At 40.2% G+C, this 25,890-nt stretch overlaps 2 protein-coding genes and 1 long non-coding RNA gene across 7 annotated transcripts in view; 1 reads left to right on the top strand and 2 right to left on the bottom strand.

The window, feature by feature from the left end:
• Positions 1-323: 323 nt before the first annotated feature.
• Positions 324-3,490, bottom strand: LOC308405320 (C-type lection lectoxin-Enh3-like). Its single transcript, XM_080895862.1, has 4 exons — positions 3,427-3,490; positions 1,117-1,461; positions 860-957; positions 324-693 (listed from the first exon to the last, which is right to left on the bottom strand). The coding sequence occupies exons 1-4, from the start codon at positions 3,467-3,469 to the stop codon at positions 598-600; spliced, it is 582 nt and encodes a 193-aa protein (XP_080751988.1). The 5' UTR covers positions 3,470-3,490; the 3' UTR covers positions 324-597.
• LOC308405321 (uncharacterized protein) overlaps positions 2,422-25,890 on the top strand; it is a 28,251-nt gene continuing 4,782 nt past the window's right edge. Inside the window, exons 1-5 of one of the 4 annotated variants that reach the window (XR_013973311.1) lie at positions 2,422-2,968; positions 3,555-3,859; positions 17,997-18,049; positions 18,795-18,868; positions 19,152-25,563. Coding sequence is in view for 1 of the 4 variants with exons in the window: in XM_080895863.1 (XP_080751989.1) it covers positions 8,533-9,051 (519 nt within the window). In the remaining 3 variants the exon portion in view is untranslated. Of the gene's footprint in view, positions 2,969-3,554; positions 3,860-4,826; positions 12,410-17,996; positions 18,050-18,794; positions 18,869-19,151; positions 25,564-25,890 lie in introns of those variants that run through there. The other 3 variants (XR_013973309.1, XR_013973310.1, XM_080895863.1) reach the window with 3 other exon arrangements.
• LOC308406385 lies at positions 14,591-15,584 on the bottom strand. 2 transcript variants are annotated; one of them, XR_013973534.1, is made up of 3 exons: positions 15,300-15,584; positions 15,066-15,163; positions 14,591-14,907 (listed from the first exon to the last, which is right to left on the bottom strand). It is a non-coding gene; the product is annotated as an uncharacterized lncRNA (long non-coding RNA). The 2 variants fall into 2 exon arrangements; XR_013973535.1 differs by having other exon boundaries at positions 15,066-15,160.

Raw genomic sequence — 25,890 nt, 5'->3', positions numbered from 1 at the left:
AGCTCCCAGGCCTCTGGTAGAGGACCCGAGCTTGAAGGATAAACCGCCCGCAGGGGCGTGCTGGGTGTTTTTATATATATATATATATATATATATATATAGAGAGAGAGAGAGAGAGAGATTAGTGCTGTGAATAGATTTTAAAAAAATTAACCTATTCCTCTCACAGTTTTCTGTAATTAATCGCAATTACTTGATCCATAGCCTGGTTGCACTTACATTTTTTCAACTTTATATTTAAGCATGTAACTGTCACGGCGTGGGTCATATAGGGCGGATTGGACAGATTCAACACAGACACCGTATGAACGTGACAAGAATTTATTACAGCAAGTGGCAAAATGTGAATACACAGTGGCGTTTAGTGGCTATATACAGGTGGGGTGCAGTAGTGGCTAAGTGAAAACTGTGGTTATGTTAACTACTCACGAACACTACACGAGTACACTTGGGCTGGGGAAATATATACGAAGGTTAAGGCTGATACACACACACTGTGTCTATACTATGTTCACATTGCTCTATGCTACTCTGTTAAAGTACATTTATCATCCATATTAACTTGTTCCGCTGATTCTTTTCTCTTCAGCCACTTCTTCAAGGCTCCTTGGTAAAAACTCTTCCATCAGATTGTTTTCTCCACTTTAGATGGAAACCAGCAGTCTTGTTATAACTCCGTAGCTTCTGGCTCATCTATTAGACAGAAAATACCCATGTTTCCATTTACCATTGCAAAACCATGAAGGTCCTAATGTGATTAAATACTTATTTCATGTCACAATCTAAATTAACATATATATATATATATAATATACTCAAATTTAACTGCTCATCATTAACAAAGATCTGCATCACTTACTTGCTCCAGGATGTCTGCTTGCACCGAAGGATTACTTAGATCCAGCATTGAGTCCTGTGGGCTGATCCTCAGTTTAATGAAACTCAGTTTTTTGACTACTATAAACAGATGTGAACAGAGTTAGTCTGAATCGTATTTGCAACACTCTCCTTCATTTTACACATTTCTGTCACTGAGAAAAATGAAGATAACAATAGTTTTTGCTATTTGAAAAAAAAAAAGTAAAACTAAATGTGTTAGTAAAGAGTTTTACTCACTGCAGTTACAAACGAATGGATGTGTTTCTGTGCATGCCCTGTCTCCCCATTTACCAGAGTTTACCTTCAACATAGCAACACAGGTTTGAGTGCTATCAGTCCGGACAAGCATGTCTGGGTTCCAGTATCTAAATGAGGAGTCAGTCTGGTCTGACCACTCCCAGGGGTCTCTGAAAAGGCCAACATACACTTCACTGCCATTGGCTACTTGCTGGACTATCTGGTACTCAGCATCATTCCTTAGACTGGTCAGGTCTGTGTAGTGTGCTCTGCAGAAATCCCGAGCAGCAGTCCAAACCATGCGTTGTGTGTTAAGGATGTATTGATCTGCACCTTGTTTTGTTGCTGCAAAGTAAAGTAAAATTAGCTTCACTGAATTTTCATTTCCACAAAATTTACAGTTTTTTAAATATTGTCAGACATAAACCGGTCCGTGGTGCAAAAAAGGTTGAGGACTGCTGCTGTAGTATTCCTGAGAATCCAAGTAAGACATTTTTTATGTATTGGCAAACTACTGATCTGCATCTTTTATTCTCAAAATAAAGAGACAATTTTAAAACATTTCAGAGAGATTACAGTACAAAACAAAGAAGGATAATCAAGATTTGAGAATTTTAGTAGCATTACATTTACTAAAAGACTAATTTGTTTGACATGAGCTTGATACAGTCACTGTAAACACCACTTTACATTTTATTATTAAACATTGACTTTTGTCTTATTTCCTTTCTTTCACCTTCATGTGGTTGCAGTAGAGGGCGGCTCCTCCATGAACCTGGTTCTGCTGGAGGTTTCCAGAGAGTTTTTCCTTCAATTCATCATAAAGTTCTTGCTTACAGGGCATCATCTGTTTGTTAGGTTTTCTCTGTAGATTAGTAGGATCTTTACCATACAATATAAAGCACCTCAAGATGACTGTTGGTGTGATCTGGTGCTGAATGAAATTGAATTCAATTCATTTAAACTGAATTGTTAGAAGAGTGGTGAACAGTTCAAAGTTGACTATGTTCGAGTCCGAAATGTTACAGTGTCTATTTGATAGACACTGTAACATTGTGTTAACAAGCAGTTAATTAAAAGTAGTCTAACATAAATGTAAATGCTGTAATTTGATTATTTTAATAAACCATGTAACTTGGATCGATTCTAGAACATAAATGACTGGTATCGAAGGAATCGATATTTTAGGATCGATCCGCACATCACTAATGAACAGAATAAACTTTCTGAATGAATGCCTCACGACATAACACATCCAATTTGTCTAATGAGTATTAGTATGCTTGTGTCATACACAGTGTTGGGGAGTAACGGAATACATGTACCGCCGTTACGTATTTAGAATACAAAATATGAGTAACTGTATTCCGTTACAGTTACCGTTTAAAAAGGTGGTATTCAGAATACAGTTACTTTGTTGAAATAAATGGATTACACTGCGGTACTTTCCTGTTTCATTTTGTCGCGGGTCAGGACTGTTTGGGTTTTGTTTGACAGCTACGTTCTTTCGTTCCAGGCGGCAGCGTTACGGTTGCCATGGTTACAGGGCGACGCTCTCTCTCTCTCTCTGCGACTGTTTGTTTCCTGGGTGAGAGAGCGCCTTTTCGTTGTTGTGCTAAGCTAACAGGCAGAATGCTACAAGCATAGCTCTAAAGAATGTAGCATCATGGGCAGTATAGTCCGTGTTGCAGGGAGAATGCACTGCCATACACGTTATGTGTCTGTGAGCGCGAGGAGGGAGAAAAAGGCGAGTGGAAAGGTACGAGTTGCCGTCGAGGAAAAACGGGAGCTGGAAGCATGTAAATATAATAATAACCACTGCAGCCAAGAAGAGTGCCTGACGAGCCCAGTTGTAAGTAAGCTATTAAGACTCGACTGTACACCGTGTTCGTGTTTTCCTCCGAAAACAATAAGTTCCGTTGGAGCAGTCTTTCAACGCCTCTCTCTGTCTCTCGCAAGAAAAATTGACCCACACAACAAAGTAAAGCTATTTTTCGGCTATGAGCCGACAGGGACCCCGCCGTATTAGTCAGAGGTCCCTTTACTACAGTTCGGAGTCGCGGACCTTCAGTAATAGTAATAAATCACACAGCAATAGTACATTCACGTTGTTGTAAAAAGCACGATAATATATTAAGTAATCCAAAGTATTCAGAATACGTTACTCTCATTGAGTAATAAGTTACAATGCAGCCGAGGAATAAGTTACAGAATACATTTTGGGGCATGTATTCTGTATTCTGTAACGGAATACATTTTAAAAGTAACCTTCCCAACACTGGTCATACAGTATGTAAAAGAAAGACTCACCATCAAAGCAAACCGAATATTTATTGGTCTCACAGGAATACATATTCAGTTTCCCGTTGCTGAAAACTGCACAGTTGTCATCAGTTATTGAGCGCCACAACAAATAACTTCTTTCTCCCTCTTTGTAGAAATCATCATCTGCCAGAGACCAGCGCCACCTGCGTGTCTTGCCTTTTGAAAGGCCAATCCACACAGCATCATCATATTTATCTTTGACAACTTCAAGGAGAGTTTCCATCTCTCTCATGTCATGAGTGGTGGCCAGGTCAAAACATTGCTCCCTGCAGATGTTCTGGGCTTCAGACCAGGTCTTTGGTGTTTGAAAGAAGACAAACTGTGGCTGGAGACCATGTGAAAATTGAAAAGACAAGCCTGTGGAATAAATATAATCCACAAATTAAATAGTCAATCGCCATTGTAAGATCTGCAATCTGTAAGTAAGTCTTTGATAACCAAAAAATGATGTGTTAATATTTTACTTAAAATTTAATTAAAAGTGTTCACTGTTAGATTTGTTGAAATTTTAGCAGCATATGTACCAGTCAAAAAGAAATCTAGGACAAAAATAAAGTGAGTTCATTTGTATAAAACAGTTTAGCACAGCAGGGTTGCCTAACAAACAATTTAAGGTCATTGAAACAACTATTACGAATAAGAAAAAACAGCTGAAATATAAATAATTAATTTGCAAAACGAAGTACAAGGTTCAAAATAATATTTTAAAAATATACAAACAAAGGGACAAAATAGGACAACTTATGAGCTTTAAAGCTCAGGCTTTTTTAGATAGGGCGACCAAACATCTTTTTTTTTTTTTGCACTTGTTGAGTTATAAAAGCCTATATTATTTCACCATTCATTAACCACACAGAGAAAGCATCATTTAAATATAAACCCTAAACCCTAACCTTTAGGCTTTCTTTAAGCAAACAGTATTATTAAAGTTTTATTTATTTATTTATTATTTTGTTTTTGTCTTTTAAAATGCACAGGTATGCCCAGCTAAAGAGTAAAAAAGGATCACTGTTTTGACAGTTAGCAACACTGACCTGACAGGAGCAGAATTAGATGCATGATCCTTGCCGTACTTGTCAATTTGTGGCAAATATGGGAGAGCTGGAGAGCCCTCAGTGTCTGTCTAGGATGGATGTGCCAGAGTGATATCACTTGCTCCTTTCTACTTTTTTTTAAAATATGAACTGTGATTCCCATATGCCGGTCATGCAAATGCTTCCCACTCAGAATGCAAAACAGCATTAGTCCGTGTTTACTGGAGTTAGTCACAGCATTATAAGGAAAACACTTTATAGTAATTCTTTTTTAAAATGATCACGTTGTAATCCTTTACCCTTGTAATTATATTTCCAAACATTACAGACAAAATTATTTCATATTTGCAGAGTTCCATCATTTTCTGCTGCCAAGGTGCCTCCCACAGCTCCCAAGTGCTGAGTCCCGACTGCTGAGCTGTACTCTGCAGTACAGTCACATGTTAGCAGGGTGAACAGCAGTGGACCAAGCACACAGCCCTGCCACGATCCTGTACTCACTCTGAGGACTTTGGAGGTGGTATTTCCTATGAAGAAAGACCTGGGGTCTGTCAGTTAGGAAGTCAAAGATCCAATTGCAGAGAGTGGTGTTTATTCCTAGTAGGTCCAACTTCTTCACCAGCTTCTGGGGAATGACTGTGTTGAATGCTGAGCTGAAGTCAATAAACCGCATTCTGACATAAGTGTCCTTTTTGTCGAGATGGGAGAGAGAAAGGTGAAGAGCAGACAAGATGGCATCATTTGTGGAGCAGTTTGAGCAGTAAGCAAACTGTAACGGGTCCAGATTCTGTGGAAGCTGAGTTATTATGTGCCTCAACACCAGCCTCTCAAAGCACTTTGTGATGATGGGCGTAAGTGCCACCAGCCAGTAGTCATTGAGGCAGGACACAGTGGACTTTGGCACAGGGATGATTTTTGTGGGTTTGAGACATGCAGGTACCACAGCTGAGCTAAGTGGTGTATTTAAGATGTCCGAGAAGATGCCTGCGAGCTGGTCAGCACACTCCCGAAGCACCTGGCCAGATATGTTGTCAGGTCCTGCAGCCCTTCATGGGTTTGCTCTGCGAATTGTTATCCTAACATCTGCTGTGGACAGGCAGAGTACTTGGTCTGTGGGGGAGGGGGGCATTTTCTTGCTGGCTCTGCCTCAAAATGTGCAAATAAGTCCTTTAGTTTGTCAGGCAGGGAGGGATCACTGCTGCATGCCAGAGGTGTTGTATTGTAGCCTGTGATTGTTTGCCCTGCCACATGCACCATCTGTCCTTTGAACTTGTGAAGTGTGTATTGATCTTTTCTGCATACTCCCACTTTGCCTCTAATGGCCTGTGACAGGTCTGCTCTGGCTGTAGTGTAAGCTTCTCTATTGTTGGAATTAAATTCAGAGTCTGTGATTTTCATAGCTTTGCAGAGAACCAGGGTTTATGGTTTGCATAGGTGATGATGGTCTTGGAGACAGTGACATCCTCAATTCTTTTTCTGATGTAGTTGGTCACTAAGGTTGTGTACTGTAGCAGCTTCTCTAACATATCCCAGTCTGTGCATTCAAAGCAATCTTGCAGAAACGGTGTGGTCCCCTCTGGTCATGTTCTCACCTCTCTGAAAGTTGGTCTGATCTTTTTAGATCAAGATTAGTTGTGATGTTGCCAGAGATGGGTAATCCGATTACTTTTTTCAAGTAACGAGTAAAGTAAGGGATTACTATTGCAAAAACGGTAATTAGATTACCTTTACTTTCCCGTAGGAACGCTGCGTTACTGCGTTACTAAAACCGTGATTTTTTTTGCGAGAATGTCTAATGACAGTGACGTAAACAAGTGCGACGTTCGTGACAACAGCTGTGTGCAGATCAACAATGGATAATATATCGAGTACGGGAGAGAGTATGAGCGTGCAGCGTTTAAAGCGTGGAAGTACTGACCTTACTTTGAGTTTGATTCCATAAAAAGTGACAAAAACATTAGCGTCCGTTGTGCGTGGGAAGAAAACTTCTTTTTACAGCGAAAAAACCCCCTAAACTTCCGAGCAAGCACCGAGTGTGCTACGACATAATGGGAAATTCACAGAGAAACTCGCGGATTCTTCCACTGACCGCTGCGGCACACCTTCACCAGGGTAAACCTCCGCCTACCGCACTCCTGCTTTACAGGTGAAAATAGAGCAACAGGACCGCAAGTCTTTGACTTTATTTATTTTCTACTGTGTTTTACTTGCATCTATTTGAAAGAGTGAGTGTAAACACACACAAAAAAAATTATTTTATGTGCTGGAATGTGCAGAAAATAGGTTTAAATATTAAACAAATTTCTTCCAGTCAGAGAATGCATGATGCATAAAGTTAAAAGATTAAAACTAATAAAACAAGTTTTAAAAAGGGACTTTTCCATTTGATTACATTTTGTATGATGGATTATGTAGAAAAAGTAGAATTGGGCTGAAAGACCTATCACTTTATCACCTATTCAGGTTGATAAAGCCTTCTCCGTCATCGGCTGAGTGCTCAGGTGAGTTCACTCAGCCATTTATGGACCTTATTTCGCGGGCACTGCCTGAACAGACTGACTGCACTGTGCAGCCCCAGCCGCTGCATTCTGAGCCGGCTGTTTGCCCTGTGCAGCTACAGTTAGCCTCATCTAAGCCAGAGGTCATCACATCGGCTGGACCTGCTTTGCCTCTGCTAGTTGTCTCCACACTTGCTCAACAGCTCACAGCTGCCACGCTACCACCTTCTCCACAATCACCATCGTCTGTGGCAGGTACGCCGCCCTCAGCTCTACCATCTGCACTACCTTTTACATCACCAGCAGGCCCAACCACTGTCCTACCCGAGCCAGAGGTCCCTGTACCATTTGGACTCACTCTACCCATGCCAGACGTCAGCATGCCTGGGGGACCCGCTCAGTCTGCACCAAGGGTCTGTGAGCCGCCCGGACCTGCCACACCTGCCCTTGAGGTCGTCGCGCCACCTTGTCCTGCTTTGTCTGACCTTGCACGCCGGCTGTCTGCCAAGCTTCCTGTGAGTTTTCTGGCACGTCCGTGTCCAGCACATCTAGTATGGCCTGCACGTCCATGTCCAGCACGTCCCAGATCGCCTGCTGTGCTGTGTCGCCATCCACTTAAGCTATTTTGTCGCCACCGCCGGGTCGGCCACCAGAACCATTTCCCTGCCGACGCCGGACCCGTGGCAGGCCGCCCAAACTGTTTCTTTGCCTCTGCTTTACCCGAGGTTGGTCAGCTGAGTGGTCCTGCCTTTGTCACCGCCCACCAAGTTGGCCTCCAGAACTGTTTTGCTGTTGCTGTTTGAATTGCGGTCAGGCCGCGTTTTGTGTTGGACTGTGGCCCTTTTTGATTTCCTGGGGGTTTTGGGACATAAAATGCAGAACTCAGAAGCAGGTTTGAACGCAAAGCAACTTTATTACAGAACTTTGCAAGAATCCACAGAACCTAAACTAACCAGGCGCTTGAGCAAATTAACAAAGACATGCAAAACAGACAGAGCACAAACATAGTGTTACGGTACTGGGTCTGCAACCCAGTATTTATGTTTCAGATCTTGATTTCATATACTTTGGCTATTGTTATTTCTGGTTTTGGCTATCTTTCCTTTGTGCTTAGTGATTTTAGTTTTTCCTTCCTTTGTATTTTTCTTAGTCTTCCCCTGTCTCGGTTCCTAAGTCAGTCATGTCTTTATGTCTCAGTGTCAGGTCCGCGTCTTTGTTAATGTCTCTGGTTTTCTGTTTTACTTTGATTGTCTCATGTCCTGTGTTGAGCGTTTTCAGTTTGGCTTCCCCTTTGGCTTGTTATGTCTGATTAGTTGCAGCTGTGTGTCCACCTGTTCCCCATCCTTTTGTCATCCTGCCTGTGTATTTAAGTCCTCCATCTCCCCGTTTCTTGTCACAAACAAAACAAAACATAAGAAGCCCAAGAACCGAGATACCGGAATAACTCAAAACAAATCCCACTGGGTCAACCATGAGTCCACTAAGCAAAAAGTTCAGGAAGCCAACCCGGAGGCTGACAGCACAAAAGTCAAACACAAGGTACTCAGGGGCCCGGCCGCATGAAAGGCAGCGGCAGCGACGTGGGAACAGTTCAGGGGGCCGACCGCGCAGACGGCAATGGTGGCAATGGGGAAACAGTTCAGGGGGCCGACCGTGCGGACGGCAACGGTGGCAACGCAGACGAGACACATCAGGAGGCCGGCCACGCGGAAGGCAGTGGCGGCAATAAAGCAGGTCTGGAGGCCGGCCGCGAAGCCAGCGGCGGCAACGACCTCGGTCTCGGGGCCGCCCTCAACGGCGAAGACGTCCAACCAAAGGCCTGTAAAGTGGCCAGCAAAGGCGAGGTATTTCAGGCCAAGCTGGGTCGGACAGCGGTGAAGTGGCAGTCACTGGCGAGGCTGACGAAGACACAGAAGCTGGACCAGGCGAGGCAGAAGCTGAAGCGGAGGTTGGACCAGGCGTGGATGAAGCTGCTGCTGCAGGTGGTGGTGTGGAGGTCGCAGGTGGTGGAGTGTAGGTTGCAGGTGGTGGAGCCGGTGGTGGCTGAACGGTCTCGCCAGAACCGTCAGCAGACATGAGGACGTGCTGGCTGGGTCCTCCCGGATCCCCAGCTGATGAGGCAAGAGACTGGACGGGCTCCTCGGGCCCTCCAGCTGACGAGGCAGGAGGCTGGACGGGCTCCTCGGCCCCTCCAGCGGAGACAGGAGGCTGGACGGGCTCCTCAGGCATTCCAGCGGATACAGGAGGCTGAAGCGGCCCCTCGGACCCTCCAGCGGAGATGAGGATGTGCTGGCCGGGCTCTCCAGAAACCCCAGCGGATGAGGCAGGTGGCGGGGTGGGAGCCGCGGAGGGCTGGATGGACTCATCCGAGCTTCCAGCAGGAGCTGATGTAGAGCCAGAGGGTATAGGGACCCCTGGCTGAATGTGTAGATGACCAGGTGAGTGAGTGTGTAGAGTACCAGCTGACTAGGGGACTAAATCGCTACAGGTGACACCGGGAGCTGAGCTACAGGGGACACTGGGAGCTGAGCTACTGGATGTTGTACTGAAGTATGAACTGGTGGGAGAGCTGATGCCTGAGCTGCAGTTTGTAGTGGCAGTTGTGGTGAAGGTGGAGTTGATGATTGAGTGAATGAGCAGCTAAACGGGCCTCTGGCTGGGCAGCTAAAAGGGGTGCAGCTAAGGGCTGAGTGGGTGATTGAAAAAGAGCCGGAGTGGCTGGCTGCAACAACGTTTGTGGTGAAGTTGCAACTTGTGGTTGAGTTAATGATTTCTCAGCCTCGACAATATTGTCACTACATGTCTTAGAATGAGCCGAGGCCACTGCGATACAGCAGCGGCGAAGCCGGCTCGGTCCCGAACTTGTATTGCCTCCCGGGCTCGATGCAAACTGAGGTGCTGGAGGACTGGAAATCACGAACACACAGCAAGTTGAAGATACGACGCGACAGGGAACAGAGGAAAACACAGGGCTTACACAGGGGAGTAATCAGGGAATGGAAAATAGGAGGGAGACACAACGGGGAGGGTTTGGGCTAACGAGACATGGGGAGCAAAGTTAGACACACTGACATGAGGCACAACATTTCACAATAAAACAAGAAACAGGCATAGACCAGGCACTAAACTGAACCTATACTAAACAAGAGACACGACCTAAGACCAATTTTATTGTTTATTTTATTTTAACCTGCTAAATATGGGACAGACTTGACTGGGGAAAAGAAAGGGGAGAAAGAAAGAGGGAAAGAAAAACAGCGGGGAAGAGGAATGGTGATAAAGGGCAAAAAACCAAAAACCAACAAAATAAGCAGACAGAGAATACATATATCGGTCACCTGGATCACCTGTTGAGAAAGAAAAAAGAGAAAACAAGCAGAAAAAAAGAGCAAATATAATAAACAACATCATTACGATGATCTATGGGAATATAACAGTAAATATTAAACATTATTGTGCAGCACGTAAGATCGACAGCGCACAGTGTGCTTTGAGGTAGAATCCAAAAAGGGTGTAGTTTGTGTGTGTGAGCACCCGTGTGTACACCTGTGAGCATGAACGCGCTTGTATTTAAAAGGTTCCTTCATGTAATGATCTGCTAGAGGATGTGGGGAGCCACAGCCCCGTCCTCCAGGGCTTGAAGCAGGTATGGAGGAGATCAAGACTCCAGACATCCAGAGGCCCTCAGCACACAAGAGACCAAGGAAGACCAACAGAGGGGCAGCTGCGCCACTATTCCAGAAAGAGCTGAGGAGAGCCCCAGATGAGGGGTCACTCAGCAGCCGCGGAGCAGAAGCCAGGGGGAGTTGCAGTGACGTGCCCGTGCCCGGCCCCACAGAGCCTGGGACAGCTCACAGAGAAAACTGCACCCACCCTGTCATCCACTCATCTTCCAGACTACACAAGACAATAGACGCCCAGGCTGAGATCTTCCTCCACCTCTCCTATATCTCTCCCTTCTGCAGAGTGAGTTCCTGAAGAGAGGAGACCTCTTGCAAGATGTAACAGCCTCCCCCACCAGTTGAAGAGCCCCCCAGATGGCTCGATGCACTGGCGGTACCCTGCGCCAGGGCTGGGCCCCCATACACCCACCCGCCTGCAACCCCAGCGACACAACAACCAGGACCCAAGCCCCCAAGGCCCAGCCAAGGCTCCAGCCCAGAGAAGGAGCCCTCCAAGGAAGATGCTCCTGGGGAATCCCCCGACGCCCCAAGCCTGTCCCTACCCCTACACCAATCACAACAGCGAAGGTGGGACCAAACTATGACCCCCCCCCCTCCTCCACTAGGTGATGGAGCTGATCAAAGGAGCCCAGAGCAATTGATCTGATGTGGTGGCAGAGGCTGTATCAAGACTAATGTAATCTAATAGATAATTTCTATATTGGTTAGAATTAAGATTATTTTTATTTTTCCAGTTCATGAGGACTGTTTTCTTGGCTATGCATAGGGCAGTGAAAATCATATGGGCTATATTCTTTTCTGTAGTGACATTATCTAAGCTGCCCAACAAACACACTAAGGGGGAAGTTGGAATGTTAAATTTCAGACACTTTGATAAGTCTTCACATATCTCGCACCAAAACTTCTGAACTGGTGGACAGAACCAAAGAGCGTGGATATAATTGTCCGGTGTATTGGTTTGGCAGTGTGAGCAGTTGTTGGTAGACGTAAAGCCCATCTTGAACATCCAATGACAGGTATAGTGCACTCTATGTAGTATTTTGTATTGAATTAATTGAAGACTGGGATTTCTAATTAGATGAAAGGTTTTTAAGCAAATCTGAGACCAGAAGTTTTGGTCTAAGTTAACTGATAAGTCCGCTTCCCATTTTGCAATAGGAAGTGATATTGATTCATCTGTTTTAGAAAGCATTCTGTATATTTTGGAAAGTAATTTTGGGGTTTTAAGAGTAAGAAATTGTACCACACTTGGTGGTGTTTGTAGTTCAACTTGACCCGGTTTAAATTTCTTTTTTTTACTATGGATTTAATTTGTCGATATTCTAAAAATCTTTTTTTGTTGATCCCATATTGTGTAACTAGTCTGTCAAATGAAATAAATTCTGTTCCTTCTAATATATGTTCTAAATATTTGATTCCTTTACCACTCCAACCTGGAAAGTTTATCATATTATTGTTTTGTAATATGTCAGGGTTGTTCCAGATAGGTGTACGTTTGCATGGGATTAATGAAGACGCCGTCAATTTTAGAAACTCCCACCATGCTGTCAGAGAAGAGCAGCATGGTGGGACGCTTTTGAAGCATTCATATCGTTGGATGTTTGAGCTGATAAATGGTAGGTCTGAAATCTATAGATTATTGCAAAGTGCTTGTTCTACATCTAGCCAAGGTTCATCTAAGAGGGTATGTTTTAGCCATCCTGAGATAAACTGAAGCCTGTTGGCTAAGAAGTAGTGCTGAAAGTTAGGCAGTTCTAGTCCTCCTTTATCCTTGGTCTTTTGTAGTGTTTTTAAGCTTATACGTGGGGGTTTATTTTTCCAAAGGAATTTGGACATACATGAATCTAGAGATCTGAACCAATCTTGTGGCGGTTTAGTTGGGATCATTGAGACTAAATAATTTATTTTTGGTAAGACCATCATTTTTATAGCGGCAACCCTTCCCATGAGTGATATGGGTAGACATTTCCATGTAGCCAGATCACCTTCTACTTTCTTTAAAAGTGGGATATGGTTTAATTTAGTTAGATCTGCAAGCTTGGTAGAAACATTAATACCTAAATATTTTATATTTCCCGATTGCAGTTGTGTAGAAGAATTATGGAAGGAGCCATTAATCAGGAGGACTGTAGATTTTGACCAGTTAATTGAGTAATCTGATATTCTTGCAAAAGAGTTTATCAATTCAATCACCCCAGAGATATTGGTTTGTGAGTTTTGGAGAAAAAGTAACACATCATCCGCATAAAGGCTGATTTTATGTTCCACGTTCTTGCATTTTATGCCCTTAATTACTTAATTCTGTCTAATTGCTGCTGCTAGTGGTTCAATAAAAATTACAAACAGTGAAGGGGAGAGTGGGCATCCCTGCCTGGTGCCCCTCAAGAGACAGAAGCTGGAGGATGTTTGGTCATATGGTTTGACACAAGCTGTTGGGGAATTGTATAATATTTTTACCCAGTTAATGAAAGAGGATCCAAAACCAAATTTGTGTAAAGTTGCAAATAGAAATTTCCAGTTAACTCTGTCAAATGCTTTTTCTGCATCTAAAGAAAATATTGGAGTTTCAAGGTTTTTACTGTATGAGTAGTCTATCAAATTAAGTAATCTACATGTATTTGTTGATGAGTGCCTACCTTTTATGAAACCAGTTTGGTCAGGATGAATTAAGAGGGGGGTTATTTTCTCTAGTCTCTTTGAGAGAGCTTTGCAGATTATTTTAAGTTTCTACATTTATAAGGTCTACATTTATGGAGGTCCACAGGGTCTTATGGAACCCTGTGGACCTCCATAATTAACCTTAGTGTAAAGAGTACTCTTCATTTACATGAACTCATTTGAGTCTATTAGATTGATATTATTCAAACTCCAGTAGTGCTGTACCTATAATACCTACAGCAAGCTCTAATCACTGTAACAAAATGTTATTTTCAGTAGTATTGACCAGTACCTGCACTAACAGGACAAGAACAGTGATTAGTCCTCTGTCAGAGGCCATAAGAAGATCATTTATAACCTTCACTAAAGCTGTATTTGTGATGTGATTAACTCTGAAGCCCGACTGAAATCATTCCTCTACAGAGGACCCACCTAAGACAGCTTTGTCAAGTGATGGCTTTGTAAATAACGGTTTAAATACTGCAAGCTTGAAGGCCTGTGGTACCTATCATTCAGCAAACATAGGGTGATCATATTTTACTCACTGCCATGCCATCATCACACAGATCCAACCATTCATACCTGCTGTTAAGACGTAAGAAGCTGTTGCAGTATTCACCAAAAAAATAGGTGTCACTACTAAGACAATATAGAAGAATAGAATAGAATAGAATAGAATTCATCTTTATTGTCATTGCACACGCCATATGTACAAGGCAATGAAATGCATGTCATACTCGCTGATATGAACAAGAAGAAGTCACAACTGGAAGCTTTTTTTTTTGCATCCTTTCTTTCCACAACAGTTGCAACATCTCACTCTGTGTGTCTGTATGTCCCTGAGTTTCAGTGATGGAGGTATAAACAGGCATGATCTGACACAAGTTAAAAAAAAATCAAGAGGTGCATGACTGGGCAACACACAATAAAAACTGTGTCGCACAACACAGGATGTTATGTGATACGTGAGACACCCATGACACAAGCCACGTGGCGAGCATAAAAACAGCCTTAGGTGGAACTCGACTGAAAAATTGTTGAGCCGAGTCGTACTGCCTTGAATTGCAACGAGTTAATCCAAGCAAGTGCTAGATGTTGTTTTCTCAAAAACAAATTTAAAAACTTTCCAATGCAAAACAGTCATAAATGCACACGTAAGGACAGAAAAAAGATACACAAATATATATATATATATATATATATATATATATATATATATATATATATATATATATATATATATATATATATGTAGAGAGAGAGAGAGAGAGAGAGAGAGAGACGGTGTATAACTTTTCATTATCATAGTGTACTTTTTCTTACACATAGTTTCGTTGGCAAATGTCTGTAATCTGGCTTTGCTGTTACGCGCCAAAATATTCTAATCTGTAAAACTGTGTCTATTCTATGTTCACATTGCTCTGTGCTAGTCTGTTAAAGTACATTTATCATCCATATTAATCACTTCCCCTGATTTTTCTCTCGTCAGCCACTTCTTCAAGGCTCCTTGGTAAAAACTCTTCCATCAGATTGTTTTCTCCACGTTAGATGAAAAACAGCAGTCGTGTTATAACTCCTTAGCTTCTGGTTCATCTATTAAACAGAGAATATTCATGTTTCCATTTACTATAGCAAAACCATGAAGGTCCTAATGCGATGAAGTAGTTATTTCATGTCGCAATCTAAATAAACATATATATGATATACTCAAATTTAACTGCTCATCATTAACAAAGATCTGCATCACTTACTTGCTCCAGGATGTCTGCTTGCACCGAAGGATTACTTAGATCCAGCATTGAGTCCTGTGGGCTGATCCTCAGTTTAATGAAACTCAGTTTTTTGACTACTATAAACAGATGTGAACAGAGTTAGTCTGGATCCTTCATTTTATACATTTCTGTCATGGAGAAAGACATAGATATTTTTTTTTCTATTTGAAATATAAATGTTTTATAAATTTTCTAGTAAAGAGTTTTACTCACTGCAATCACAGACGAAAGGATGTGTTTCTGTACATGCCCTGTCTCCCCATTTACCAGAGTTTACCTTCAACATAGCAACACAGGTTTGAGTGCTATCAGTCCGGACAAGCATGTCTGGGTTCCAGTATCTAAATGAGGAGTCAGTCTGGTCTGACCACTCCCAGGGGTCTCTGAAAAGGCCAACATACACTTCACTGCCATTGGCTACTTGCTGGACTATCTGGTACTCAGCATCATTCCTTAGACTGGTCAGGTCTGTGTAGTGTGCTCTGCAGAAATCCCGAGCAGCAGTCCAAACCATGCGTTGTGTGTTAAGGATGTATTGATCTGCACCTTGTTTTGTTGCTGCAAAGTAAAGTAAAATTAGCTTCACTGAATTTTCATTTCCACAAAATTTACAGTTTTTTAAATATTGTCAGACATAAACCGGTCCGTGGTGCAAAAAAGGTTGAGGACTGCTGCTGTAGTATTCCTGAGAATCCAAGTAAGACATTTTTTATGTATTGGCAAACTACTGATCTGCATCTTTTATTCTCAAAATAAAGAGACAATTTTAAAAAATTTCAGAGAGATTACAGTACAAAACAAAGAAGGATAATCAAGATTTGAGAATTTTAGTAGCATTACATTTACTAAAAGACTAATTTGTTTGACATGAGCTTGATACAGTCACTGTAAACACCACTTTACATTTTATTATTAAACATTGACTTTTGTCTTATTTCCTTTCTTTCACCTTCATGTGGTTGCAGTAGAGGGCGGCTCCTCCATGAACCTGGTTCTGCTGGAGGTTTCCTCTTGTTTATAGAGAGTTTTTCCTTCAATTCATCATAAAGTTCTTGCTTACAGGGCATCATCTGTTTGTTAGGTTTTCTCTGTAGATTAGTAGGATCTTTACCATACAATATAAAGCACCTCAAGATGACTGTTGGTGTGATCTGGTGCTGAATGAAATTGAATTCAATTCATTTAAACTGAATTGTTAGAAGAGTGGTGAACAGTTCAAAGTTGACTATGTTTGAGTCCGAAATGTTACAGTGTCTATTTGATAGACACTGTAACATTGTGTTAACAAGCAGTTAATTAAAAGTAGTCTAACATAAATGTAAATGCTGTAATTTGATTATTTTAATAAACCATGTAACTTGGATCGATTCTAGAACATAAATGACTGGTATCGAAGGAATCGATATTTTAGGATCGATCCGCACATCACTAATGAACAGAATAAACTTTCTGAATGAATGCCTCACGACATAACACATCCAATTTGTCTAATGAGTATTAGTATTAGTTGGCTACTTGCTGGACTATCTGGTACTCAGCATCATTCCTTAGACTGGTCAGGTCTGTGTAGTGTGCTCTGCAGAAATCCCGAGCAGCAGTCCAAACCATGCGTTGTGTGTTAAGGATGTATTGATCTGCACCTTGTTTTGTTGCTGCAAAGTAAAGTAAAATTAGCTTCACTGAATTTTCATTTCCACAAAATTTACAGTTTTTTAAATATTGTCAGACATAAACCGGTCCGTGGTGCAAAAAAGGTTGAGGACTGCTGCTGTAGTATTCCTGAGAATCCAAGTAAGACATTTTTTATGTATTGGCAAACTACTGATCTGCATCTTTTATTCTCAAAATAAAGAGACAATTTTAAAACATTTCAGAGAGATTACAGTATTGATCTGCACCTTGTTTTGTTGCTGCAAAGTAAAATAAAATGAGCTTCACTGACTTTTCATTTCCACAAAATTCACAGTTAAAACATTTACTATGTAGCAATGGTCCTCAGGTTTCAGCCAAGAGAGTGTGCAGTGTGTTCTGTAGTATTCCAGAGAATCAAAGCAAGACAGTTTTTATGTACTGACAAACTACTGATCAAAATAAAGAGACAGGTTTTTTTTTAATTTAACTTTAAACCTATTTACAAATATTACAGTACTAATCAAAGAAGGATAAATAAGATTTGAAAATAAAAAAGTGCCATTACATTTAGTGAAAACCAGTTTGAGTGTTTGGCACGAGCTTGATGCAATCACTGTACACCACTTTTCATTTAATTATTACTTATTATTAAACACTAACTCTTTTCCACAGCCTGTCTTTTGTCTTGTCTTGTCTCCTTCCTCCCTCTGAAAATTTACCTATTTGATGGATTTCCATTAAATATCAGAGACACATTCTAACAGGTAACCATGAATTTGCCAGGATTTGCTGGGTTGCAGGCAAGGGAAGGACACAAATGCAGGACTCATATATGAGGCTCAACTGAAACAGTCGCTTTATTTCTGATACTCAGCGACCAGGAAACACTAGGCAACACTAAGACTCTAGAAGAGCGCACACACAGTCAGGTAAACAACAACGATGTGACAAGGAAAAGGGAAAACTGAGGACTTAAATACACACACACACACACGCACACACACACACACACACACACACACACACACACACACACACACACACACACACACACACGATAACAAGAGGACAAAGAGACAGAGGAAGCAAAACAGAACATAATGCACACATGATGAGAGTATGGCAAAAACAACTATTTAAAATGACTCACCATCAAAGCAAACTGAATATTTTTGGTTGGTACAGGAATACATATTCAGTTTCCCGTTGCTGGAAACTGCACAGTTGTTATTCGTTACTGAGCTCCACAACAAGTAGTTTCTTTCTCCCTCTTTGTAGAAGTCGTCGTCTGCCAGAGACCAGTGCCACCTGAAGGTCGTGCCTTTTGAAAGGCCAGTCCACACAGCATCATCATATTTATCTTTGACAGCTTCAAGTACAATTTCCATTTCTCTCATGTCATTAATGGTGGCCAGGTCGAAACATTGCTCCCTACAGATGCTCTGGGCTTCAGACCAGGTCTTTGGTGTTTGAAAGAAGACAAACTGTGGCTGGAGACCATGTGAAAATTGAAAAGACAGGCCTGTGGAACAGAAATATATGAAATACTTAATGACAAGCCATTATAAAACCCACTACTGTCAGTAGTCAGATCTTTAAAAATCACACACAAAAACTGATATTTCAAAACTTTACTTAGAATGTAATTAAAGATGTTTACTGTAAAATTTGTCAACATTTCAGCAACATGTGTACAACTGAAAATTAAGTCTAGAACAAAAATAAAGTGGGTTTATGAACACTGCAGATCTGCTTAACAAACACTTTAAGGTAGAAGATTCAAACAATATGTTAAACCTAAAAACAATAGAAAAACCATGAGCTTAATTATCAGAATTTGTCAGATAGTCGCAATATATTTACATCATTAGATATTATGTTATTATCCAGGTAATATCAATTGTGGCAGTTGGCTCTTTCCAGCAGTGCCTTGTGTTAAAGGGGACAATTTAAAGTAATGCACACTATGTTTTCCACAAGTGTAGGAAAAAAATATTACAATTGTCCTAACTATTTTTAATTTCATCTAAATCCATATTAAACCTAAATAAATGGTGTGCTTCTTTTTTTTCACAGCAGTGGAATGGGAGTGAATAGGGGAACTACTGACTGAAAGACCCTGTAGGAGCATTCCCCCCAAAGAGTTTTGGGTGAGCTCATTGTGAAACCTAGCCCCACCCTATCATGTGATTTCCTGAGGTCAGATGGCCTAGGGCAGGGGTCGGCAACCTGCGGCTCCGGAGCCGCATGCGGCTCTTTTTACTTATACTGCAGCTCCAGGTGGTTTGGGAAAATAAATTAGAAGTATTTAGCTGAAGTGTATTTTATTTGTGTTTAGTTCTTTTATTTTTAACTTGTAGTTCTAAATTGGAAGATTATTGTGATATTGAAATACAAAAATAAAATTATATTTTATTATTTTTCATTGCACAGAATAAGCGTCACACTCGCGGAAGCCGATGTACCCGCCGAAATGCCGTGCATTTATCGAGACTTTCAACCCCAGGTAGGCCAATTAGGGATTTTCGGATCCACATTATGTCAGCAGCTATTCTCCTCCGTGAACTATGTTAAAAACAAACACCGCTCACGCCTCACAGATGCAGTGGCGGGTCTAGAAAATTTTTGTTGGGGGGCCAGGTAGGGGCACAGATTTGGAGAAGGGTGGCAGATGTAATTGGCAGATAATGTTAAAAAGAAAAAAATTCTACCAACTGTTAACCATAATTCAATAATCCTATAAACCTAATAACCGAAAACGCTTTTAACTCTTATTAGAATGAGGTTTTAACCACTACGGTGCAAAGTATTTAGATACTGTGTTGATAAAGTACAAGAGATACAATCAGTGCTTGTCAATGTTTATTCAGCATTCGAGGACATCAATATTTGCATAGTATTTTTACTGACATATAGTGCACATATGTTTTGGGCAAAAACATTTTTGAATATTAAAATACGAACATTTTTAACATACAATTGGCAAATTAGCCAATGCCAATGCAAAACTTTATCTGCCTGTTAAAAAAGAAGATAATCTTCTTACAAACCGTTTTTTAATTTTGAAACAGGAAAAAAGTCATTTGAATGAAACCTGAAAGCAAGTAAATACTTTCTATGCTGCGTTATGATAAACTTTGGTAATATTGATGTATAAAGAACAACACTGGCTGATGATGAAATACAGTCAGCTGGCATGGTGACACTGCCAGTATTAACCTGCAGGGCTGGACTGGGACAAAAAATTGGGCATTTTGACTACAGACCGGCCCACCAGGTATTAAAGCCATAAAGCCTTTGAATGAAAACAAACGCTGTTGTGACAGTGATGTACACTGTCTTTTTGGTATATGTATGATTTCTATTCATTTTACGTCAGATAAAAACTTTGTTCGCAAGATTCAGAAAGTTATTTAATAAACGCTAAATATTTTAAATGAGAATAAGAAAGAAAGGTATTTCCTTGTGCCCCCCTTTCCCTGTTAATGCCCTACCTGCCCCCCTGGCAAAACTTTGTTACCAGCTGTCAGCTACTTAGAAAAGGATCCTGGTGTTATTTGTCTCTCAGAAACAGTTGATAACTTCCCTTCAATTCATTCATGTCACCTAAAAGGTAAACCTGTTTCTCCATCACCTGTTCAGCTCTGATGATCCAGTAAGGACATCTCCTGGTTTCATCTGCATGTTTCCCTCTCACAACATATCCAAACCGATATCATGACCAGCAGCTTTTACGGCTGTGGCTCCAGCAAACATCAGCTGATACTAGAAATTAATATTAAATAAATTCTAACAACAGCTGATCAAGCTTAAACGTGCTGCTGTTGTTTAGCGCGACATCCGCTGATAAACAAACAAGAGAGAAAAGCCGATCAGCTGATCATTGATCAGTTTCATGATTGAAGTAGCAACAGGAGAGGAAGGGGGGAGAAGAAGAGAGATGATAGCAGGTTCATTCTATCATTCTGTCTGTATCTTCTACAAATCATACGAATACTGATGGAACCAAATGCCCGTCAAAGTCACAGATCAGCCAAAAGTCTGTAAAGAGGGTCCAGAGGAAGACCAGCAGGCTGAATTAATTATATTTAATTATATTTATTAAATATTAAATTATATTTTTGCCAAAATTGTATTTTTATTTTTCTTGATGCCCAGGTTTTTTTAGCTTTCACAAGGCAAGATTTTCACAGAGGTTAATGTCAGATGTTGTGATTTCCAGAGTCAGTTTGGTATATTATAAAATTTGTAATAGTTTTCTTTTTAAAGTGCTTTAATATAATAGACTATTGAGACCCACAAGTTGAAGACTGAATTTCCAAAAAAGTTTTCATTTTAATGTTCTACAATCAATTTAAGGCATTTTTAAAGGCCAAACTTAATTGAGTATCTCACTTTTACAGTTACGTTGTAGGTTTACAGTACTGTTCACAGTGTGTCACAGTTTTACAGTATTTAATGAAAATACTGTACTGTAAATGAATATACAACAAAAGCACTTTAAGCAAGACTACAATCTAAGTACCATAAACAATAACAGTAGAAATACCACAAAGGATGTTACAGTAATACTGTAAATGGATAATACAGAAAAAGTGCGGCGCAAGACATTCCAGTAAAAATTAAGTGAATGAGATCACAGTAGAACTACTGTAAAAGGAACTACAGTAATGCTGTAAATGGAAAAACAGTGAAGATACTGTAAAGGAAAGTAAAACAATACTGTAAATAAAATATACAGTAAGATTACTGAAATTTGTATTTACATTACGTTACTGGCACTACGTTACAAGTAGCTCCTGTCAGTTTCACAGCAACCTCTTCACAGTGTAACCACTGCTGCTACCATGATATTTCTTGGATATTAACAGGTTATTACGTGGTACGTTTGTTTGTACGGTCTTGTTTCTGCCGTGTTACCCTACTATTACCACTTCATTACTGAGCTTTAATAGAAAATGCTAAAAAAAAAAAAAAAAAAAAAGCTACTTTTACTGAAATGCACTATACACTAAGCTAAAGATGTTTGAAAGGTTGACAAAACTTTTAACATTATTTTACAACACTAACCTGACAGCAGCAGAAGATGCATGATCCCCGCCATAGTTGCTATTCTTCTGACAAAGTTCTGCTGAAGGTTCCTGTTATATGTATATATATGTTTCCACCAGATACTACATTCTTTGTGCTGGTTTGCATTTCTGATCCTGATCATGTAAATGTTTCTCATCTAGAATGCAAAACAACCCTGTTCTTTGGTTAATTTAATGTCAAGGTAATTACAGCATTATACAGGGTGGAGACTTTGTTACTGATGGCAATGCTCCTAGTTCACCAAGAATATATTTTTCTTTCTCTCATTGGAGGATTTTATTTAAATACCATACATTACTATACTAATACTGTATTACATGCTAACATGCTAATTCATTAAACTTTTTAATTTTCAGTACATAACTAGGATTCCCAGATGGTGTTAATGCAGCAGGACTTATAGTACATAGGTTCATACTACAAAATCAGAATAAGGATAATTTATTCTTCCCTAAGGAAATTATGTGGTTATAGTTGCTTCAAGACAATAGAAATAGTAACAGACTGAGTTTAATTAAATAATACAACATAATACAAAGTTTACAAAATATAAGAAATTGCTCTAATATATATAAACAACTCAATTATAAAGTATAATTGAATATTACAGAGATATATATGGTGCATTTTACTCTAAACTGTAAACTATGAAACTTTGTTATTTGCACTGTAGAGCATGTGCAGAAGGGTCTAACTATTGCACCGTGTACATTAGATGGAGGAGTTGCCATAGTTGCCATTCTCCTGAAAAGTATTCTGCTGAGGTTTCTGTCATTTTCTCTGCACTAGATACTATATTAGTTACGCGCTTTTGCTTTCCAGATCCTGATCATGTAAATGTTACTCATACAGAATGTAAAACAACCTTGTTTTCTTTGTTTATGTCAAGGTAATTGCAGTGTCCCCATCAGTGACAAAGGGCGGAGCTTTTGTCACTGATGCTACCAGTTCACAAAAAATTATCGTTTAGCATTCATCTAATTTCCTTCCCTCACTGGAGAATTTTATGAAGACTATATACTACTATATTAAATGATAATACTAATAACATACTATGTGGAAATATGTTAATTTAGTAAATAATTTTACATTGTCAGTACAAAAGTATGATTCCTAGATGGTGTTTGTCTGGCAGAATGGCATACTATAAAACCAGGTACACACTTAATTTCTGGATGCATAATGACATCAATTAATAACTTTAGTCATTTGAAAAGTGTCAGCATTTGCAGACCGCAGATAACTTGAAGCAGAAAGAGGACCCAAATGCAAAGGACGCAGGAGGGCAGGAACTAGTTAACATAAGCAAGCAGTTTATTAAGGCTGATACAAACTAACCAACTCAAATTAGTAATACAGCCAAAATAACTTTATTTACAGTGCAATTTGAAGCCAAAGCAGACAAAATATAGGCTATAATATAGGCTTCAGTTTGTCAACTTAACGAACGGAGATATTGTGTGAATATATTGTAGTAGTCCAGTCTAGATTTAATAAATTGAACTAGTTTTTCATCATCACCATGAGACAGCATCCTTCTCAAGCTGGTACTTCTCAAGCTTCTCGTGGTCCTTCTTCCTATCACTCGGTATAGCCACTTCTATCACTATCGCCGTCTTCCTCTGCTTCTCCACCACTACTATGTCTGGTAGCCATTACCAGTCTGTATCTGGAAGTCCTAGGTCTAAAACAACAAGCAAAGAGATGAGTCCACTGCCAGAGGCCATAATTAATCTATTATTATAATAAGCCATTATTTGTGACCTACACTAAAGAATTTTCTGTACTGTGATTAGTGTGGTGGTAAAGTGTCAAAGGGTTGAAGAAGTTTGTTGAGAGGCAAAAACAGGATCCTGGTGTTACCCTCATAAAAACCGAAAATACCTGAGTAAAAGTTTTGTTTGGCCTAATTGATGGGATCTTTATACTGTAGAACATGACATTTATAGATTTCTGCATTTATATTTACGCTCTAGTTGCCAAGCTTTTGCCCTCAATGCTGGGAGATCAGAGGTACACCATGGAGCAGAACGAGCGAAGGAAACAGTGGGTTTATACAGGAGCCAGAGAATCTAGGAAATAGAGTAGACAATTATTATAATATAATACTAAATCATCAGGAGGAGAATAGAAGTCTGGAATCTGACTATTATCCAATCTGATAGTGAGAATGCCCATATCAATGTTTTTGATGTTGCGGAACAAGATGAGATGGGTTGGCTTGGTTGAAGAGCAGCAGAGAGTGAGGTTAAATGAAAGGAGGAATGAGAGAGTTTTGGTTCTCCTTGTTGTTGCGGAACTGTTACGTTCATTGAGGAATGGGACCGTGGCGAAGTAGGTGCTGGCCAATGCTGCCCTGCTGGCCCACCCATTTCCGTCAGCGGAGTACGCATTGACCACTGACGCGTGTTCAATGACGATGTTGGGTTCATGTCTGGTGGTGAATAAAGTCGGAGAAAAAAGCTAGAGCTCCTGTGTCGTCTGTACCTTCACCCCACACGCTTAAGATTTCACCTACAATTGAGTGTTATTAATAATAACACTTCCAGATCCCACTCGTCACTGACTATTTTGCCTTGGGTCCTTTTCAAAGAAATCTTTCCGCTATGAGGGGAAAACCTCCGCTCAGAGCAGCTGCACACCCAGGGGACCTGGGCACTTAGACCAAAAAGCTTGTTCTCTTAGTGATGCTGGCTTCTTTTCAGTCTTTAGCCTGTTGTGATCACACTATGCAGATTATGACTGTTTAATTATTTACAAATGTACTAAAAAAAGATTTATCACTTTATTTATTTCAGACAGAATTAGTCCATACCATTAAAAACGAACTATTTGTAAATCAAATAATTCAAAGCCAGAAAAGGCCTGAGATATTTATTTTATGTATAATGAATACAAAATAGCAAATTAAACAATTATAATCAAATTAGCATAAATAATTAAAATAGTAAAAAAAAAAAAAAGGAAAGGAAAAGAGAAAGAAATCTTCAAATATTAAACTATTTTCTTTTTAAGTGAGATATGGGGTGATGCCCTACCCAACAATTTCAGCTCTTCAACAAGAAGGAATTAGTACTGTGACAGATTTACCTAATGTGTTTTGAAAATGATCTCTCAAGGATCATTACTTTTCTAATGGCTCTCGCTTGCTCTCCTTTTCATATCTCATTAATTCAAATCTTTCAGGAACTAAAGACATTTGTTTCTTTAGCCAAATCCAAATCAGTGTCATGTCTCTGCTCAGGACATAATTTTCAAGGATATATTAAGGACATTTTTTGCAAAATGTGACCAGTGCGACTTTTCCCCCTTTTAACTTTTCTTTTCAATAACATTAAACATAGTAACAATGAAACAATATGTAACAATGTGAAACTTAAACTAGCCTAGATAAAGACTGCTTAAAGCAGTGGTTCCCAAACTTTTTTTGCTGGGCCCCCCTTTGTTTTACAAGAAAAATATTTAGTTTGTGAACTAAAAATCAAGAATGTGGGATACTGTTTGTCCGTGATTTGGAGAGCCCAGCGCTGCTCCCGACAAAGGGAAAACCAATTAAGCAGGGGAGACCTACCTCGGCACTTGTGCAGGTGAAACCAAAGGGAAGATATGCTTCACCGTATTTTCTAGTCTTTGGCTTAGAATGAAGTTGGTTTGGAAACATATACAGAGATGCTTCATCTCCTGCTTTGCGTTTGTGTGGGCGCCCTGTGCTAGCAGTGTCCAAGCATTGTTTTGTTTTTTTCCCCCTTTTCATGCCCCCCCCCCCCCCCCCCCCCCACACACACACACTTTGGGAAGGTCTGTTTTAAAGCAACTCTTATGATATGCAAGTCTTATGTTAAACTCTTGATAACTCGTGACACCAGTTCTATTTTAAAAACAGCCATTTATATATACAGCATGGCTTTGACTAAGGGGTAGACATCAGAAAACAAAAATATTTTATTTGTATTTATCTAGTCAGATACACAGATACAATTCACCTTTCATCAAGTTTTACTTATTGTTTTTTATTTTTACATCCCTTCACTGTAATATCCAGTCGACCGGCCAGGCATATTACAACAAATTTGAAACA

The sequence above is a fragment of the Rhamphochromis sp. 'chilingali' genome, assembly GCF_963969265.1.
Source record: "Rhamphochromis sp. 'chilingali' genome assembly, chromosome: 11".
Classification (NCBI taxonomy): Eukaryota; Metazoa; Chordata; class Actinopteri; order Cichliformes; family Cichlidae; genus Rhamphochromis; species Rhamphochromis sp. 'chilingali'.
Note: the sequence above shows the minus strand (reverse complement) of the source record. Positions and strands in the feature narration are given on the sequence as shown.

What these genes read in the sequence shown, in the direction of transcription:
- LOC308405320 (XM_080895862.1), bottom strand. Translation starts at nt 3,469, where the DNA reads ATGTATTCCTGTGAGACCAATAAATATTCGGTTTGCTTTGATG. An exon ending in ATATTCGGTTTGCTTTGATG is followed by an intron (nt 1,462 to 3,426) that starts GTGAGTCTTTCT and finishes TTTACTTTGCAG; the next exon opens with CAACAAAACAAGGTGCAGAT. An exon ending in AAGCAGACATCCTGGAGCAA is followed by an intron (nt 694 to 859) that starts GTAAGTGATGCA and finishes TCTGTCTAATAG; the next exon opens with ATGAGCCAGAAGCTACGGAG.